The 18,404-nt window shown below is 37.9% G+C and overlaps 1 protein-coding gene across 2 annotated transcripts in view; it reads left to right on the top strand.

Annotated features, from left to right (window-relative positions):
- The first annotated feature begins 3,182 nt into the window (after nucleotides 1-3,182).
- SNAP25 (synaptosome associated protein 25) overlaps nucleotides 3,183-18,404 on the top strand; it is a 28,892-nt gene continuing 13,670 nt past the window's right edge. Inside the window, exons 1-3 of one of the 2 annotated variants that reach the window (XM_037494734.1) lie at nucleotides 3,183-3,320; nucleotides 5,145-5,186; nucleotides 12,468-12,516. In XM_037494734.1, the coding sequence (XP_037350631.1) occupies nucleotides 3,249-3,320; nucleotides 5,145-5,186; nucleotides 12,468-12,516 (163 nt within the window). In that variant the 5' untranslated portion in view covers nucleotides 3,183-3,248. The remainder of the gene's footprint in view (nucleotides 3,321-5,144; nucleotides 5,187-12,467; nucleotides 12,517-18,404) is intronic. The other variant, XM_037494724.2, reaches the window with a different exon arrangement.

Genomic DNA, 18,404 nt, shown 5'->3' with positions numbered 1-18,404 from the left:
CAATGATAGTGATATTATTTACCCTGTTAGGAAAACCAAGGCTCCGAGACAGTGATAAACTTACCTATAATCAACCAGCAACTGAGTTCTAGAGCCGACTGTCCAAGTTGGTTTTTATGACATCAAAGTCCACTAAGTGTTTGCCCACTCAATGTTTCCTTGCTACTACTCAATGTTTCCTTGCTCTATTGTTTAATTCTGGACAGTAGATGCCAGGCTCTGGGAAACACTGGAATTTTGTTTCTGCTCATATCAAGACTCGGGAATGACTTGGTATAAATTCCAATTTCTGTTTCTTAGATCCCTAATTTCTAAAATGGAGAGCTGTGTTTAAGGAAAACACAAAGCATAAAACTATATCACATTATGAGTACCTATTCTGATGATCAGATAGATACTCAAAAAGCTTAAGCTCACAACCTTTTTCTAATGTTGCTAGCAGAAATCATCCCTAAAGTTTTTTCTTCTATTTTTACTATGATTTTATATTTGACACTTTGCCCATGAATCACTGGATAGAAAAGAACTACGAAATCTATTATCTCCAAAGAAATTTCACTTCAGGATTCCTCCTACCTAGGAACCTTGAATAGTCTGAGTTACCTCACAAGAGTGATAAATGTGAAAGATTCTAATATTGTGTTCTAAATTAAAATCCCAGAGAAAGTCATTCATAGATGTCAACACAGCAGTGTAACAGCCTGGGAGGCAGAGCTCACATTCAGGGCCTGCCTCTGTGAATGTTCATCCCTTGCCTTTCAATGAAAATGCTCCTGGGAATTTTGAGGAAGAGTTTTCACTAATAATAATAATAATAATAATAATAATAATAATAATAATAATGTATTTCTCCCAAGCCCTATCTAATTTCTTGTCCTAGTTTCAATTTTCAATAGTTAGACAAATAAATGCAAGTGATATTTTGATTAAAATAATCATGTTTTATGCAATGTTTTTATTTCATTTTTAAGATTCCTCCGGCCTTTAGTGTAACACCAGCTGCTATAACAAAATAAAGCAAAGCCCTCGCTTTTTCAGTAGTGCAACATAACACAAGTGCCTATAATCACATGTAAATTTTCAGGGCTTCCTGGTCAGCTGTCAACTTTGCTCCATGCAAGGATTCATACGGCCCAAGTTCTTGCTTGTGGCTTGGTGATCCTCTAGGGCCCTGTGTTTGTATGCATAAAAGGAAAGAGAGGGCATGAAAGGAATGTCTGCTTCTGAGTTGCCTTGTTCTGGCAGAGACAAGTATCATTTCCACTGTAACTCATGAAACAAAACATTTCTAGCCACATAGCACCACTTCCTTTCAATGGAGCCTGGAAATGTAATTCCTGGTTAGGCAGCCGTTGTCCAGAGAGCATGCTAGACCATGGAAAAGGATAAATACCCAGGCACAGTTGCCATCTTAGCCACAAAGGAAGAGCCCATGCCTTCTACAACTGTGCTACTCACAGATTTCATCCTATCAAATACTTGTCATCTTGAACCCTTCCTCAGGCACTTTACCGTATTCCCTCTGATGACCATTCCTAGCGACATGACCCACAATATGTTCCCTATTATAATTATTATCACACTGAATAATATAATTTCCTTAGTTCACTCCCCTATCCTCAATTCCCCATATCTCCATAAAACTGTAGTTTTATGATGGGAGTAAATGTGCCTGTTTGTTTTATCACTATGTCCTTAGTGTCTAACATGGTCCTGCTATATTATAAGGACTCAATAAATATTTGACAAGAAAGAAGGAGAGAGGGGGCTAGTTGGCTCTTGAGGCAGCTCAGTCAGGCGCATTGTAATTTGCAGTTTATGGAATTTCGAGTGAAAAATCAAGAAATGGGCTGGCCACCTATCAGGCTAAGGACCCATTCCTCTTTGAAAAAATAAGTGCTCACACCCACATAAGTCCTCTTGATAACCTCTGAGAACAATAGGAGACCAAAGATTTTTCTGCCTTTTGTTTCTAAATGCTTGTAAACACAATGGAATACTACTTAACTATAAAAAGGAATGAATTTTTGAGACATGCAGCAAACTGAATGATTTCAAAGAAGTTATTCTAAGTGAAATAATTTTGGCAAAAATAGTAAATACTGTATCATTCCATGCATATAAAAGTCTAGAAAATGCAAACTAATTTATGGTGACAAAATATAAGTGGTTGCCTCAGCGTATAGAGAGAGTGGAAATGCAACTGGTCAGAGGGCCAGACTACAAAATCCGTGAGGAAATTCTTGTGGGTGATAAAAATGTTCACTTTTTTTATTGTAGTGATGGTTTCCTGGGTGTATACATATGTCAAAACTTCTCAAATTGTATATTTTTAATATGCAGTTTATTGTAAGTCAATTATATGTTAATAAAGCTGTTTAAAATATAAAATAATTTTAAAATGAGAAGTGAAACATATCCTAGCTCAGAACCTCATCCCTACATCCTATCATCCCAAACTTTCTTTTTTTATTTTTTTAAACTTTTTTTAAAAAGATTTATTTATTTATTTATACATGCACTGGGTACAGTCAGAAGCGCGGGAGGGTGAGAGAATTCACCAGAGCCAGAGCGGGGAGCAGAACAGACAGACTGATGAAGTACACTGCTGAGGGGAGCAGCAGGCGTGGCAGGAGAGGTCTGTAGGCCATGTGGGACCCTTGCCGGCTGCGGGGATTGAACTGGTGCTGCAGAGGCTGTAGGCAGGTTAGTAGGCCAGCGCTCAACCACTGCGCCACCCGGGAGGCCCTATCATTCCAAACTTTTGATGGTTTGAGTCTTAAAAAATACTTCATAGGAAGAAGGTGGAGAATAAAGTGGGGAGTGGGCACAATTTACTATGGTGGTAGCTTATACTTGAAGGGAATGATCCTATACCTCTAAATCATATACAATGTTGTAAACCATTGTTACCTTAATAATAATAATAATAATAATAATAATAATAATAATAATAATAATAAAACTTCATAAGCACGTAGCTATCTAACTCTATGGTAAAGTTGACAAGTATGTATTCATAGTGCCTTCTGGAGAAATGGTATAATTCTGATATTCTGAGTATGCCTTCCAGCTCAGATGACTGATTCATATAGACAGCCCAGACCACTTAGAGCTTCCTCTAGTTGTGTAAACAACACACACATACACACGCTCTCACATATCCAACTCTGCTTTCTTTCAGGTTCCGTGGCCAAACCTATTACTGAGTCCCCAGCACAGGCGCCCAGCCACCCCCCACCACTACAATGGCCGAAGACGCAGACATGCGCAATGAGCTGGAGGAGATGCAGCGAAGGGCTGACCAGCTGGCTGATGAGGTAAAGGAAGGAAACTTGGGGGAGGGGACAAAAGATCGGGGAACTGGGTAGTTTGTTTTATTCAGGTTCAGGTGAGAAAAGGGCTTCTTTGAAAGTCTGAATTTAAAAAAAAGTAGCATAATTGAGTTTCTATACATGTAAGATCTCTACCGACAGGAAGAGGAACTTAGAAAGACTATATATAAATTAGTGTACTGGCCTAACCTCCACTTTCTAGAAATCTAGAAAAATCAAGATCTAATAAAAGCAGTGCGTTTGTTGTCTCACATACCATGGGGTACTGGAGCTGGCTCAGTTCTGAGATCTGATTGTTACATTTTCTTGAGCTCTGCAAATTGGTATAAAAATGGAATTAAATAAACTGAGAATTACAATTATATTAAAATCAAAGGTAGTAGTCAAATGTCAACACTTCCTAATTAGTTAAGTGTATTTTACTACTATCTATGCTTTTAGTGTTCTTGACATATGTTGTAACTGGAGTGTGGGGACACTGTTATGGGTGTGTTCTGCCAGTCAGCCCAAGTTCACCTTCAGTGATCATGTAATGTTTACACCATGGGAGTCTGCAAACACTGCAGATCAGGGCAGGACTTATTGTTTCGTTAATTGTCTAAACTTAAGTGGAAAAAATATTAATAATGCGGATCAAACCTAAAAGTGTCTGTACCCATTACATTATAAATTACACATAAGTTGAGGAAATCATCTGGTGTTTGAATACTATGATTCTGTCCAGCAAAGTCAATTATGTGATTTTACAGATGAGTAAAGTCCAATGCATGTTTTCATTGTTTCACTTTCCTTTTTATTCATTAATGTAAATTAAAATCTCCACCACCATCCATGCCAGAACTGTGATTGCTGTATGCATGTATAGCTCTGGACATAGAGTTTAGCAAAAATCAACAAAAGCTTTCTGTGAGAATCAATTGGCTATATGGAATTATAACAAAGAGCTTTATTTTTCTATTTGTCAATGCACTGTTCATCTTAACAAGCTTAAGTACATATATAGTTATAGATACATATGTCTATTTTTTCTACAAGCTGGTTTTTAATAAACATGTGCTAGCATACACTGCTTATAACTGTTCATTTCATTTTCTCCCAAGAAAATTAGCTTTCTTCATGTTCTTGCAGAATTTTGTCCAAAATAAGTTGTCACTTAAAAGTGCAGCTTTCAGAAATGACACTGGTTGTTGGATTCTGGTCAAAGAACGGAGAAAAAAGTGACAACACTGTGCCCAAGGGACCAAATCTGAATTCAGACTTTCCCTCTCCTTTTTCTTATCTATGAATTAAGATAATTATTACAGCTGTCTCCTATAGGCTAGTTATTTCAAACACGCTTGCTTTTTTTTTCACCCTAAGGCATCAGCTTCACTTGTATTGATAAGAACTTTCAATTGTGTTTCTAGGAGCTTTATAAGAAACCTGATGACAGATTCATCTCATTTCATGAAAAATTATGTTTGTGTTTAAAATTCAATATTCTTGGTCCAGGGAGGCCAAATTAGTCCACTGAGCATTTGAGATAATTTTTCATGCATCCTGCACATGCAAAATTATCTTTTCCAGATTACTTTTTCTTTGATGTCAAGATCAGCTTCATATGGTTTTGATTTTATGAAGGTCAGTTGACATATAATTGCTTTAGGGAATCTTATTTTGATTGAAAATGGGAATACATTTTTGTTTCAGTAACAAACTTAAGAATATGTGAAAGCAACTTTTCATACTTCTTAACGGAAGAAAATATTTCTGATTTTCCCAAAAATCTGGATCCTGCACTTACAGTATTTTTCTTTTTTTTTATCATAGTCACTGGAAAGCACCCGTCGTATGTTGCAGCTGGTGGAAGAGGTAAGCAATGATCCTGTATAAGACAAATTAATCCCTTTTGCTGACACACTCCCTTCCTAGAGCCCATTGTCTTTCCCTCAGCCAGGATCTCCTTGATTGAAGTGTGATTGTAGCTCACCAGGAAGCCTCATAATTAGGGAGATGCTGCACATAAGCTGCCAGGGAGTCATCAAAGCACTCACTGTCCCTCCCAGGTCAGACTCCCTTCATGGTCAGGGAGAGTATTTCTCAGTAAATGCTCCTAAGAAATCATAAAAGATTGAATCACTTAAAGCAAATCAGAGCAATTTCTAATATACAAAAGAATTATCTAAATAAAATTTTCATTTGTAATGATTACGATGCCTCCAAGTCACATTTAATTTGACATTTTAGCTACATATATATGATTCTTAAAAATATGTAACCATATAAAAAGAAATATCAAGTCTTACATTAGCTCTTTTGTATTCCTCACTCTAGATGGAACATCGATTTGTGAGGCATGGTTAATGAATCCCACAATATTTTTACATTGGTAAAATAGTGCAGATAGCCATGATAGAATCAAAAGAGTATTTTCAATAAACCTTGCTTATTCTAATTTGTTAAAGCAGCAGTCAACCAGGAAGAATAAATGGATTAATTGAATTTATCCATTGGGAGAGATGAAATGGAAAAAGAATGGGATGGATTATCTTTATCAAAACCAAATAAAACACACCTGATAGTTTTTATTCAGTGAGAAGCTATTTTAGCTATATTTTGAAACTGTTTATCACAGTAGAAATGCATATGTGGTAATGGCTTTTAGTGATCTTGGGCATTCTCTAGCAGAATGATTAAATGAGCCCAAGTGCCTCATGCTACTGGTAATTGCTTATGCAATGGCATGAAAAGAAAAAAAAAGATACATTTTATAAGACTTAAAGGGAAGGCAACTGCCTCTCACACTGCAGGAGCCAATATCTTTCTTTATTTCTGCAGCTTCAGCTTCTCACCTAGGAATGAAACGTGGCAAAATGTGAATTGCCACAGAAGGAGGGAGGAAAAGGTGGCAACCATGAGCTCCCCAGGAAGTCATGGAAAAGTGGGGAATGACACTTAGCGAAATCTGTTATCAGGAAAAATGAAAGTTTCAGCCTGCAATGTGGCTCAAATTGGTCCCCACAGGAAGGCAGGCCAGCAAGGGGCCTCAGCTGCACAGGAGAGCAGTCTTTATTTTCTAAAAAAGAAATGTTTTCTTTGCTCTAACCTGGGATCACTGCTCATGCAGAAATACTTGAGGACCAAGAAGGAGGAGATTTTCTAAATCTCAGGATGGTGGCCAAGCTTTCAGAATAGATTTATTGTCCCTCAACCTGTCATGAGAACAAATAAAGATACAAACCTCAGTAACTTTCCTGCATGAAGTCTAACATGGATCTGAAGGAACCCAGAAGTCAGCTCAATAATTATCTTGACAAGTCTTTCTGACCTTCAGCTGTAGCCTCCAAGGTCATTTTAATTTATGCACATTTGAAGTAAGGCACATTTGAAGTAAATTTCTAAAATACCAGAACTACCACTAATTTTCCCACCTCTGCAGTGTTGAAACACTTGCTGTAGCAAGTAATTGGGTAAATAACTAGAATGCACCCTTTTGTGCTGGCTCCTCACCCACTGAATCTTGGGCCATGGATACTTCTTTTTTGTGTCCTCTTATATTGCAGGCAGTGCTGGCCAAATTTTCAAAATGATGTGTCTGCTCTAATTTATTCTGGGAAAAATAATTGCAAAAGCTCTATTGATTGAAGTAGGATTCTTGAATCATATTTTCACTTTCCTAAAGTGTTTCTTGATCAAGCATGAAGTTGCATATTAGAACAAGGAGCAAAACAGATGGAGGCCATCTACTATCACTAATAAATGACAGTAGATATTAGCCGTCCCATCCTTAGGAAAATTACGATCAAGGCATTATTAGAATAGATTGATTTGCTCTTACTTCCTCCTGGGTTATTTTATATTTATGGTCAGACACCCCTTTTGTCTAGGACATTGGCTATTCAGATGATATTCTGCTTTTCAATCATAAAGGAAATTCTCTTTTAAAAGAATCAGCATTAAATATTCATCAAGGGCAGAAATCATTTGGAAAATCTGAGCATTGAAATACCGGGATCTTGTCCATGATCCCAAAGTGCATCAGTGCTGTATAACTTGAAATGAGCTGAGTTCTCATTGAAATTCAGTCTCAAAGACAGGAAAGGTTACTAAATATGTGAAGTCTCCCTAAGGCAAACAATTCCACTTTCAGTGAAATATATACCAACTCATATAGATTTCTAGGACATAACAGAGTGGCAGCTATAGAGGCATAGAGGCTTTTTAATAAACACCACCATCAATGAATATCTCAAGGACAATGTAAAGTTACACAAAGGCCAGTTGGGGAAAGTTCTAAAAAACTAAATATACTCAAGTGAAAAGATTAGAAATCACATAACTCTTGGTTTCTAGTCTGGAGTAGGAACTATCTTTTGGATGGATGAATTTCAACAAATATTTCTGGACTGTTTAACTCTGGGAGTGAGAGAGATGCGAAGTGGTATCATGCATGAAAACAGATATGAGTATAACTCTCCAAGTCAAAAACTGTACCTGCCTTTGGAACCTATAGAAAAGGGAACAATTAATTCTGATCAGAGAATCATGAATCTGCTTTAGGGCAGGGTCACCCAAAAGCACTAGACTGAATTTTCAGAGTGGTCACTAAGGGCTCCTGCACACTTTATGGATGTTTTAGCACCTTTTCTTTTTATGCCAATTTATCTTTCAAGACACTTTGGCTGCAAGAAGAGAATAAACATTTCAAAACTATGTCTGTGTTACCCAGACTTTCTTCTAAAAATAGAAAATTCAGATTAGGCAGTTGTTTTCAGATAAGCAGATGTGGCGTCTTCTGATACTCTAGCAGTTAATGCCCCGTTTTCAAGTTTTAGCTCAGTGATAATATGTTGAGGAAAGAACCTCAGAATGGCAAAAAAAAAAAAAAAAGACACTAAAATGTTCCATAAACCCAGCCTTAAATGAAGCCTGACTTCATCTGCAAGAAAGGAAAAAACAAAAGTAGAGAATAAAAATAAAACATTCTCACATCTCCAACTGCCCTGTTAGGTGGATGGTTTCTCCAGCAATCTCAAACAGAAACCAAGAATTGAGCTAAGATAAAAATAGAACCACTTCTTCATAACCAAGATGAAAATGCATACACTGTGCAAAAATAAAAAAGATGTAAAACATATATAAAATTAAAAAATAATAAAAAAATAAAATAAAAAATAGAACAACTTCTTCTCACACCCAGCTATTAAAACATAATACTCTTCAAGGAATGAGAGAGTAATATTCTGCCTCTCCCTGAGTTATTGCCCCTCCAGCCCTTCTCCCTTGTGTTTCTCTTTCCCCCAAAGAACATCCCAGTTATTTTGTTTAAAGCTGTAAGCAAAACAGTAGAGCCAAAAGTAAATTCTAACATTTATGGAGGTCCGACAATGTGCCAGATACTGTGCTCAAAGCTGGCATCATCAAGCATATTTACCTGATTAATCCTTGTAGTCACCTTTTATTACTACTGTGAGCTCCAGTTTACCAAAGAAAAAATTAAAATGCACTGAGGTTACATAACTTGCTTCAGGCACACCGCTACAAATCACAGAAAGGACAATGAGATTGAGGTCTCCCTGATGGCAGAGTATAAATTCTTACACACAGCACTTAACTTATTTTCGATCAGCAACTCCTACAATATTTGCTTTTTTCTTTGAGAATTACCCTAAAAGTAAAGGATCTAAGAATGCAAACATAGTAGCTCATATTAAACTGATTGGGATTCTACACAAATTAAATGTTTTATTTTAATGTACTTCTTTTTAAACCATAGTCTTCCAAAGACTTGAACTTTTAGCAGACTGTATTTTTGTTCTGTAGCTTATTTTAGCCTCATAAGAACTCTAGGAAGCAAGAGAGCCATTTCTGTCCTTGACAGCTGGGAAAGCTGAGACACAGAATAGCTGACTCTTAAGCAATAGGACTACAAAGATAAGTTAGAATTTTGAATTATTGACTTCTAGATTCCAGCTCTACCCCAATTCACTCTTACATTGTGAAGCATAGTTGAAAAGCCATGCATTTGTTTGCTCCTTACCTTTAAGCCCTGGAGCAAAGTAGAGGTGCAATGAACATTTAGAATCTCTCAATGGATGGGTGGGTGGGTGGATGGATGGGTGGGTGGGTTGATGGATGGATGGATGGATGGCTAGATGGATGGATGGATGGATAAGTAAACAAATGAATGAATGAACCAACCTACCAGTCACCCACTGGGTGACTTATTTGACATCTCTACCCTTAAACTTGGAGACACATCCTATAAGATCAAGTGACATCCACTATGGCCTGGTGACTTGTTGGCTAAGCTAAAAGCATAATCCAGCATTCCTGACTTCATGATCGGAGCTTCCTGCTTCTATTCTCCACAACTGGGGCAAACTCTTGCTCCTTCATATTAGTTCTGTGAATTACTCCAGTGCTGAAATATTCAGCACCAAATTGGACAAATGGAATCATACTGGCAGGGCTTCATGTAAATAAATGGGGATAACAGGGAATGTAAGCAGATGAGAGCTGGACTGATCAAACTGAAATCACTAGCTTGCTTTACAATCACTGCCCTCAACAGAATGGAACAGGGTCCTCACACATGGCTTTGAGTTGTGTCCCCAGAGGAGAAAATGCTCTGAGATGCCTTTGTCAGTTTGTATTGTCACATCTGTATGCTGGATAAGTCATGGCTTTTTACAATTTCTTCTCCTGAGCAATGGCCAATATTTTCAGAAAAGGGCAATGAAATTGTTAAAATACAAGCTAGTATAGACAGTTATCCATTTATATTGAAGAAAAAGATTTTTGGAAATTAGATTTTTGGTAGATGGTGACTTATAATGTTGTATGCCGAAACCTACGTAATGTTATAAACCAATATTACTTCATTAAAGAAAAAAGATGTTGAAATCTCCTCTGGGATCTAGATTCTTGCTGCTTAATGTGTCACCAGCAGTATCAGCGGCATCAGAGAGCTTGTTGAAACAGTATCCCATTCCTACTGAATCAGTATCTACATCTGTGTGCTTCCTGTGCAGGGGAAACATGCACATTAAAATCTGATAAACAGTAGTTTAGAAATTTGTTATGGTAGTTGATAATGATACTTTAAGTTTGCCTCAATATCCTGCTATAGGTGCATTTTCCAAAATTATTTTACAAATCCTTATATGACAGCTAACTACAGATCAACCACCAAGCTAGTGTGTGCCACATATTAACTCATTCAATTCACATAAAAATTCAGTGAGGTATTAACAAATATTATCTTTGTATGACAAATGGGGGTACTGAGGCACAGAGCAATTAAAACTTTTGCCCACGGTCCTACACTAGGAAATGAAATCACCAGGGTTCTAGATCCGTGTTTGACTCTCAAATCTGTGCTTCCAGTGACTCCAGAAGTTGTCCAGAGGCATCACTCTCCAACCCACAGCCTGACTTGACAAGTTCAATCTATCACAAATATGCTCAAAAGCAAAGTTGGGGTTTTTTTTGAGAATAACTACACCCATTATCTGAAATGGTGAGCTTATAAGAGCTCACAGAAATCAATGCCTTATTTTTTAAAAGCTCTATTGGCATTGAATTGTTAAAATTCTGTTTTTAAAAATAAAATCTTTGTTGACCTCCTAACACCTCTTTCTTAGTTTCAAGTAAGTTAGGGAAGATGAAATTCTAACTTAACTAGTTAGAATTCCTAGAAATGATGATGCCCAAGTGTGAGCCATACAAAATCTCTGCTCTTTCACCTCCCAAGCTACCACTCTGGTCCTCCAAATAGTTCAGAAAGTGTTTGATTTATTTTGATAATAAGGAGTGAGATGAAGAAGGTCTTTTATTTTTTATGAAGAGTATCTTTTAAAGACTTTTCCTGCACAAAAGAACTGTAGCAAAACTTGTGGATGAATTATTTTCTCACACAGTATTATTGTGCAGAATTTTCAATTTCAGAATAAAGAGTCTATATTTCTCATTGGTAACTCTTATACAACTTTTCTCCATAAAGGGAAATGGGAGAATGAGTTTCCCTTTGAGCTGTTTCTCAGACTTTTATGAAGCAAACATCTCTCTCTCTTTTTTTAAGATTTATTTATTTTTAAATATTTATTTATTTATTTAGTTTTTTAGAGATTTATTTATTTATTTATACAAGCACTGGGTACAGTCAGAAGCGTGGGAGGGTGAGAGAATTCACCAGAGCCAGAGCGGGGAACAGAACAGGCAGAGTGATGAAATACACTGCTGAGGGGAGCAGCGGGAGTGGCAGGAGAGGTCTGCGCAACATGTAGGACCCTCCTCCGGTGGCCAGGGAGCAGCCAGGGATCGAACTGGCGCTGCAGAGGCTGCGGGCAGCTTTGCAACCCAGCGCTCAACTGCTGCGCCACCGGGGAGGCCCTAAGATTCATTTATTTTTATACTAGAGCTGGGGTACAGGCCAGAGGCACGAGAGGGTGAGAGGATTCACCAGAGACAGAGCAGGGAGCAGAACAGGCTGACTGACCAAAATACACTGCTGAGGGGAGCAGCAGGTGAGACAGGAGAGGTCTGCTTCGCCATGTGGGAATCTCCCTGGCCGGCCGGAATCAAACCTGCACTGCAGAGGCTATGGACATCTTCACAGTGCTGCGCTCAACCCGCTGTGCCAACGGGGAGGCCCCTGAAGCAAACATCTCTTTTGATAAGACTAACAGTCTCACTCTCCAAGATTCTTCCACATCGTCCTAGAAGGGCATCCTTCTCCAATTCACTGATGGAGACTTTTTGACATACTATGCCAGAGATTATTTCATTTAGAAGATTTTGAAAGAATTACTTTGTCTGGTTGGAATTATGAAAACTATAATCATTTTTAGTTTCCTACTATAAAAGCACAGTATAATTTTAAGTGTGTGTATTTCAATTGCATGCTAAGTCCCATCCCCAACTCTACCCCATGGAGACTGAGCTGCATCCCAATCTTCTACCTAGAGAATCAATGCCCCATGCATTTGAGGCCCTCCCCAGCCCTTAATATTCTGGCCATATTTCCTCCCTCTTTTTCCTTTGGTCCTTCCTCATTTTCCATTTCTAGGGCTAATTGTCCCCTGACTGATTTCTCTTTCTCTCTTTTCTCTCTAACTCTTTTTCAACTTTGCTACCATTATTGGAATGTAGAGTAAAGATGCTGGTATCAGGACTTTGGTTATGTTGGATGAACAAGGAGGTAAGTTGAGATTTCTTCAGTAAGAACAATTCCTCATCTGAATAAAGTACTTTTTTTATTGTGCAAATACAGGTGGTTATTTTGATGTCACACAGATGAATGAGTGTGAGGATTCTAGCATTGTTATCCTGATTTTCCTCCTTTCTCTGTTGAAGAGCTTGGTAAATGTATGGAAATGTGGAGTCCTTCATGACTGAATAACTTTTTCTGTGATATATGTTGGGGCAACAGAAGTTTGAAGTCAATAGACATTTGTTTGGATTTTTTAAAATGATGATATTTTGGTCAGTGTGAGAATTTCTTTCCTTCTGCATCTTTTCCATGAATTGACTTTCTTGATTAGGGAAATAATAATAAATTATGCTGTTTCTTTTGACCATCCTAATTCAGTATCTAGTATTTTTTATTTCTAAGTTATAATGGATATCTCTAAGATAACTGGAAGCTATTTTTTTTAAAATCTGTTTATTTACACAAGCCCTGGGGTACAGGCCAGAGGCATGGGAGGGTGAGAGAATTCACCAGAGACAGAGCAGGGAGCAGAACAGGCAGAAGGACCGAAACACACTGCTAAGGGGAGCAGCGGCGCGACAAGAGAGGTCTGCTGCACCATGTGGGAATCTCCCAGGCTGGCCGGGGATTGAACCAGCACTGCAGAGGCTGCAGACAGCTTCACAGTGCTGCGCTCAACCCGCTGTGCCACGGGGGAGGCCCTGGAAGCTATTTTTAACAGGATATAAGCAGAAGGAAATCATTGGAAAATGAAAAATTAAACCTGTTTTTAAAAATTATTATAAAGATGTTAGAAGCAATGAAAACCAGAGGGCCAGATCTTTAGTATAGCGTTTATACTCTAAAGTGGAATCTAGAAAGGTAAGACCGTTTTTGTCTTTGTTTCAGTACATCTAGTTATATGTTGAAATTTTATGTAATTCTAGCCACAAGTTAGTTACCTGATTTCATTCTGAATTCTTATCCTATAAACAGATTTTTGAGAACTTTTTCTCTTTATATATTTTGAAAGCATTAGCGAATTCTCAGGACTTGTGAGAGACATTTTAAACATCAAAAATAAAACTAAGAGTTGTTCACAGTATGGAAACCATAAACAAATTCTAATAATAAAACTCAAACCTAGGGGAATGACCAATAACAGACATAAGGCCTTTCCCTAAAATCCACAGAGCCCTTACATATCATCAAAGAAAAGGGTAGAAACCGGAAAGAAAAGTGGATGAAGAATAATCAGAAGTTTACAAATAGACATGAAAGCATGCTTCAACTAAAACAAATAAGCAGATACCACTCTTTAGCAGACTATCACAAATATTGTAACCAATGCTGTGAATGTATTGGGAAAAAAAATTCTCATTCTTGATGGAGCAATTTGACAATATCTCCAAATTTTAAAGTGCACACATCTTAGAATTTTATACTTCGGCTATATATTTACAACTATACAAAGAAAAGTGTACATGCCTTACCTGTCTGTAATAGTGTAAAACTGGAGACAATCTAAATGTCTGTGAGTTAGAAGACCAACTAAACGAATTATGAGCTGTCCATAAAGGAAATATTCTTCAACCATTACAATAAATTAGATAAATCTTCATTTACTGACTTCTAAGGAGTTAGGGCAGGGCAGGGAGGGACCACAGGAAAATGTATTACTGGAAATAAATGCTAAAAATCAAAGTCTCTGAGGTTTAGTCTGAGGAAAGAAAAAAGTCTATGAGAATGTCTGTGATGAGTCAAGAGTAGAGGCGGCAGGAGCAGGCAGGGAGCCTTCAGCTGTCATGACGGGGTCTGATACTTGTAATAGGAAATGGGGGGAGGAAGAGGGTTGGGTAGGAAGGGATTCAGATGAGGTGCTATTCTGAGAAAGGATCAGTGGGCTGATGGGGAGGCAGAGCAAAGTTTACCCAAAGACTACCCAAAGAGCAGCCCCACATTGAGGTGCTTCAGCACTTCAGCTCTGGTAACCCCATTTTGCTTAGTCCTGGCTAGAAGCATCCCTGGGAGAGCATAGCCACTATGTAAATGCCAAGATGGAGCCCACAGGTACCACAGCTGGGAAGTCCACTCACTAAACTCCTCACAGAAAAGCCCCTCTTAAAGGGAGGTCTGAGTGGGTGCATCTTGGATGTCATGTTAGGACTTCTGTTTTTATATTATTTATTTGTATTGAACTTTTTCAATAAATATTCACTAATAAAAAAAAAGATTTGCTTACTTGAGTTGCAAATTTCATTGGACTATGATGAAGAAAATCTAGAGAGAAAATTTGCCAAAATCTCCATCCAATTACAAAAATATATTACTCTTAAGCATTAGTTAAAAGAAAAACAATTGAATATCAACCCCAATGCTTTCCCCCAGTTTTTAAAATGTACACACACACACACACACAAATAATGGACTCCAGAGGAGTTAAATTTGAAAGGAATTATATTAACTGTGGTAGTCTTCAGAAGTCCCCAAATGAATTTGCTATAATTATAAAACTTGCAGGCTTGGTTTGTATAACAGTGTCCCAGGTTTGAAACTCAATCAGCAAAACATTACTTTTTTTTTAAATTAAATAGCAGGGGCTTCCCCAGTGGTGCAGTGGTTGAGCGCTGGGTTGCGAAGCTGCCCGAAGCCTCTGCGGTGCCGGTTTGATCCCCGGCTGCTCCCCGGCCACCGGAGAAGGGTCCCACATGGCGCGCAGACCTCTCCTGCCGCCCGCTGCTCCCCTCAGCAGTGTACTTCGGTCCTTCTGCCTGCTCTGCTCCCCGCTCTGGCTCTGGTGAATTCTCTCACCCTCCTGTGCTTCTGACTGTACCCAGTGCTTGTATAAATAAATAAAATCTTAAAAAAATGTTTAAAATTAAATAGCAGATGCCTATATAGAGGAGAGGTACCTCATTTCCAGAGCTAAATTGATACATTTACAGTGCAATAATTAGTAGTTCCACTTTATTAACTCATCTAGTTAATAATTTGCATGTGATATGAACTCTCTCAGCTAATAATTTATATGTGAAGGTCACAAAAAAGATGTCTTGCAATCAGAGGAAAACTTTGGGAAACTGTCAGGATAATGCCCCTCCACCACCAACCTATGAGACTTTGATATAAAAATATGGAAAATAATATATACAAATCTGTAATCAAAAAGAGAGAAGCTTAACAACAAGCTTACTTGAGTTGCAAATTTCATTGTACTATCACAAAGAAAGTCTAGAGAGAAAACTAAAATCTCCATACAAATATAAAAATATATTATTCTTAAGCATAAATACTTCCCAGGAACATCTATATATTATTGTCTGAGAAATGAAGTGGAATAAGAGATTTCCTTTCCCCACAAAAATAGTTAATATTCTCAGCTCAAACATTTCATTTGTGGCCACACCACACTAACTGTTGAGTTCCATGGTTAAATGTATTTCCTAGGGTAGCCTGAATTTTTCCAGGTTGATGACATTGAGCTTGATGAGATGCATCCACCTGTAAAACCTCCAGCAGTGGGTGCCTTCTGCCTGCTCTTAAGTGTTACTTGTTCCATTTATAGGAGATTGGGGTCTTGTTAAATGACAATGAGCATAAGTGAATAGCAATTCTCACTGCCATTGTAAATACATTTTAATTTTGTATATGTCATGTTTAGTTGTTTGAATCAATAACTGCCTTACAATTTCTCTCCAGTTATGCTCTACTAACTTTCTCTGTGCCTGAACTCCAAAAGTATTGACTTCTACCTTGCAGCTGCACCTGAGTCTCAAAGAACAGCCTTCCTTCTAAAGAACCATTCCAGGTTGTCTAGCTAAATGGTTGCACTCAGGAACTCTTTATGGGATTCTTGTTTTATACCCAGGTATCAGGAGACACCAAGAAGCATTGAGCATACAGATGGCCCTGGAAACGTACTGAGTCCTGGAACTTTTATTTCTCTAGAAAACTTTCTCCGAGGGAATGCCCATGAAGCAACCCTAGCACTAATGTGGGATGAGTTAACCTTCCACTTTTGTATCTCTTGTTCCTTTGCAATCTTCCTGGGTTATATGTTTCAACGGTGAAGATGTAGCTCTTAAGAAAAGCCCCTGGGATCAACTCTGAACTAAACAGTGAAACCTCTGACCCCTGCCTGGCAGAGTAAAGGCAAAGTAAATCTTCATCCAGGGAGGCTGCCAACTTTCTCAAAGGCTCATGGCACTAAAAGGTAGCATTTGAGAATACAACCTTCTTGCTAAAGTCCATTTGCAAAAACTTGTTATGAATGACTAAAGCTGTAATATCCAATAAGATGATTACTAACCACATGTGGCTATTTAAATATATTTAACTGAATTTACATATGCATATTAATGCTAAATGAAAACCATGTGGCAGCATCTTATAACTGAAAGTTATGAAGGCTTACACAATGGATCAGTAGCATTGTCTTGCTATTCTTCTACTGTTTTTAACTGGGTTGAGAATCCCAAGAGCCTTATGTTGTCTTAGATATGACTAATATAAAAGTTGGCTAAACTTAAATCCCTCAGCAGTCTGCCATTGGTGGATCTCTCACAAATAACCAGTCATTCAAAAATGACAAAAGAAAATTTAAGTTCTTCCTCCAACATATTAGTGTTATCTACTGGAGGCTCTTTCCAGACCCAAAATGTTATTCTGCCAAGCTCAAGAACAAAAAGTCAAAAAGTACATTTAGGGAAATAAAAATAGTCAACTCCAAACGTGTTTTGCATCAGCTTCCAAGATGCTACTGTCTGTCCTGAGTGAGATGAGGATGGTGGTTGATTTTGGCCAAAATATTAACTCAAGAGAAACTCTTTCAGAAGGGCAAATACCTGAATATGTTTCCCTGTGCCATCATCTGTGCACATTTCAAATGTGCTTAGTTCACTCCAGGGTGCTTTCCCTCTGAGGCCAGACACTCCTTCAATCCATCACAACCCAACACACCAGGAAGCCATTAGCCATTACTCTTTTGGGATTTAGGATCCCAGTTTCCATCTGTACTTAACATAGCTTTTCTCTTAAAGATATTGAGCTGCTTTTCCCTCTCCACCCCCACCCCCTGCCCCAGCAACTCCCTCACGAAATAGTTAATTTGATTTACACATTAGTTTCTTGCAATTTTAAAATAAAACCAGAATGAAGTCTTCAGAAAAGAAAAGATTCCCTGAAATGTAAAGAATCACTATTCATTTTTTGATCTCTTCTAAGGATTTTCTTAAAGATATTACTATACTTCTATTTATTCAACAAAGTTCTTTGTCATATACTGTTATTTCCTCCTTCCATCCAATGCAGGATGAATACGAAAATTTTGTTTTCACCAGTCATTTGAAAAACATGGCAGAGAAAGAGGATTCCTAGGACAAGCTGAATTCTAATCTAGCCTAGCCTCACACACAAAAAGAACACAACAGGCTCTTATTTTCCAAATGGACAGGCTTCCCAATTGTGAACCTATCTTAGTGTTTTGGAATGACAATTCCTTCTCTCTGATTTAATGTGAGATTATTCTTAAGTGATTATATATGCTCTCAGACTGCAAATTATTCATCAGTTTTGTACTTACCATGCCTTTACTTCCAGAGGCAAAGTCATGCATGCATGAAAATATAGATGAAAAGAGGAAAGGAAATGTAATTAGGTTTTGTAATAGACAGCCAGCCATCCCATTGCGGTTTGCCTTAATGGTCTTAAAAGCTGTTTTTAAAATCCTTACATTGCACTTGTAGTTTACTCAATTTGATGACGCAACTTTTGAAAAATTAATCAAGTTAGTAGTGTATGTAACCCTGGCAACCTAGAAGTATGGTTTGTTTTTATGGCTATTGATCTATGTCCTGAATACACTAAGGTCAGCTTGACTGCAGAGATGACTCGAGGCT

The sequence above is a fragment of the Talpa occidentalis genome, unplaced genomic scaffold (genome assembly GCF_014898055.3).
Source record: "Talpa occidentalis isolate TD23 unplaced genomic scaffold, MPIMG_talOcc4v2.1 talOcc4.10, whole genome shotgun sequence".
NCBI lineage: Eukaryota > Metazoa > Chordata > Mammalia > Eulipotyphla > Talpidae > Talpa > Talpa occidentalis.
This window is presented reverse-complemented; position numbering and strand designations above follow the sequence as displayed.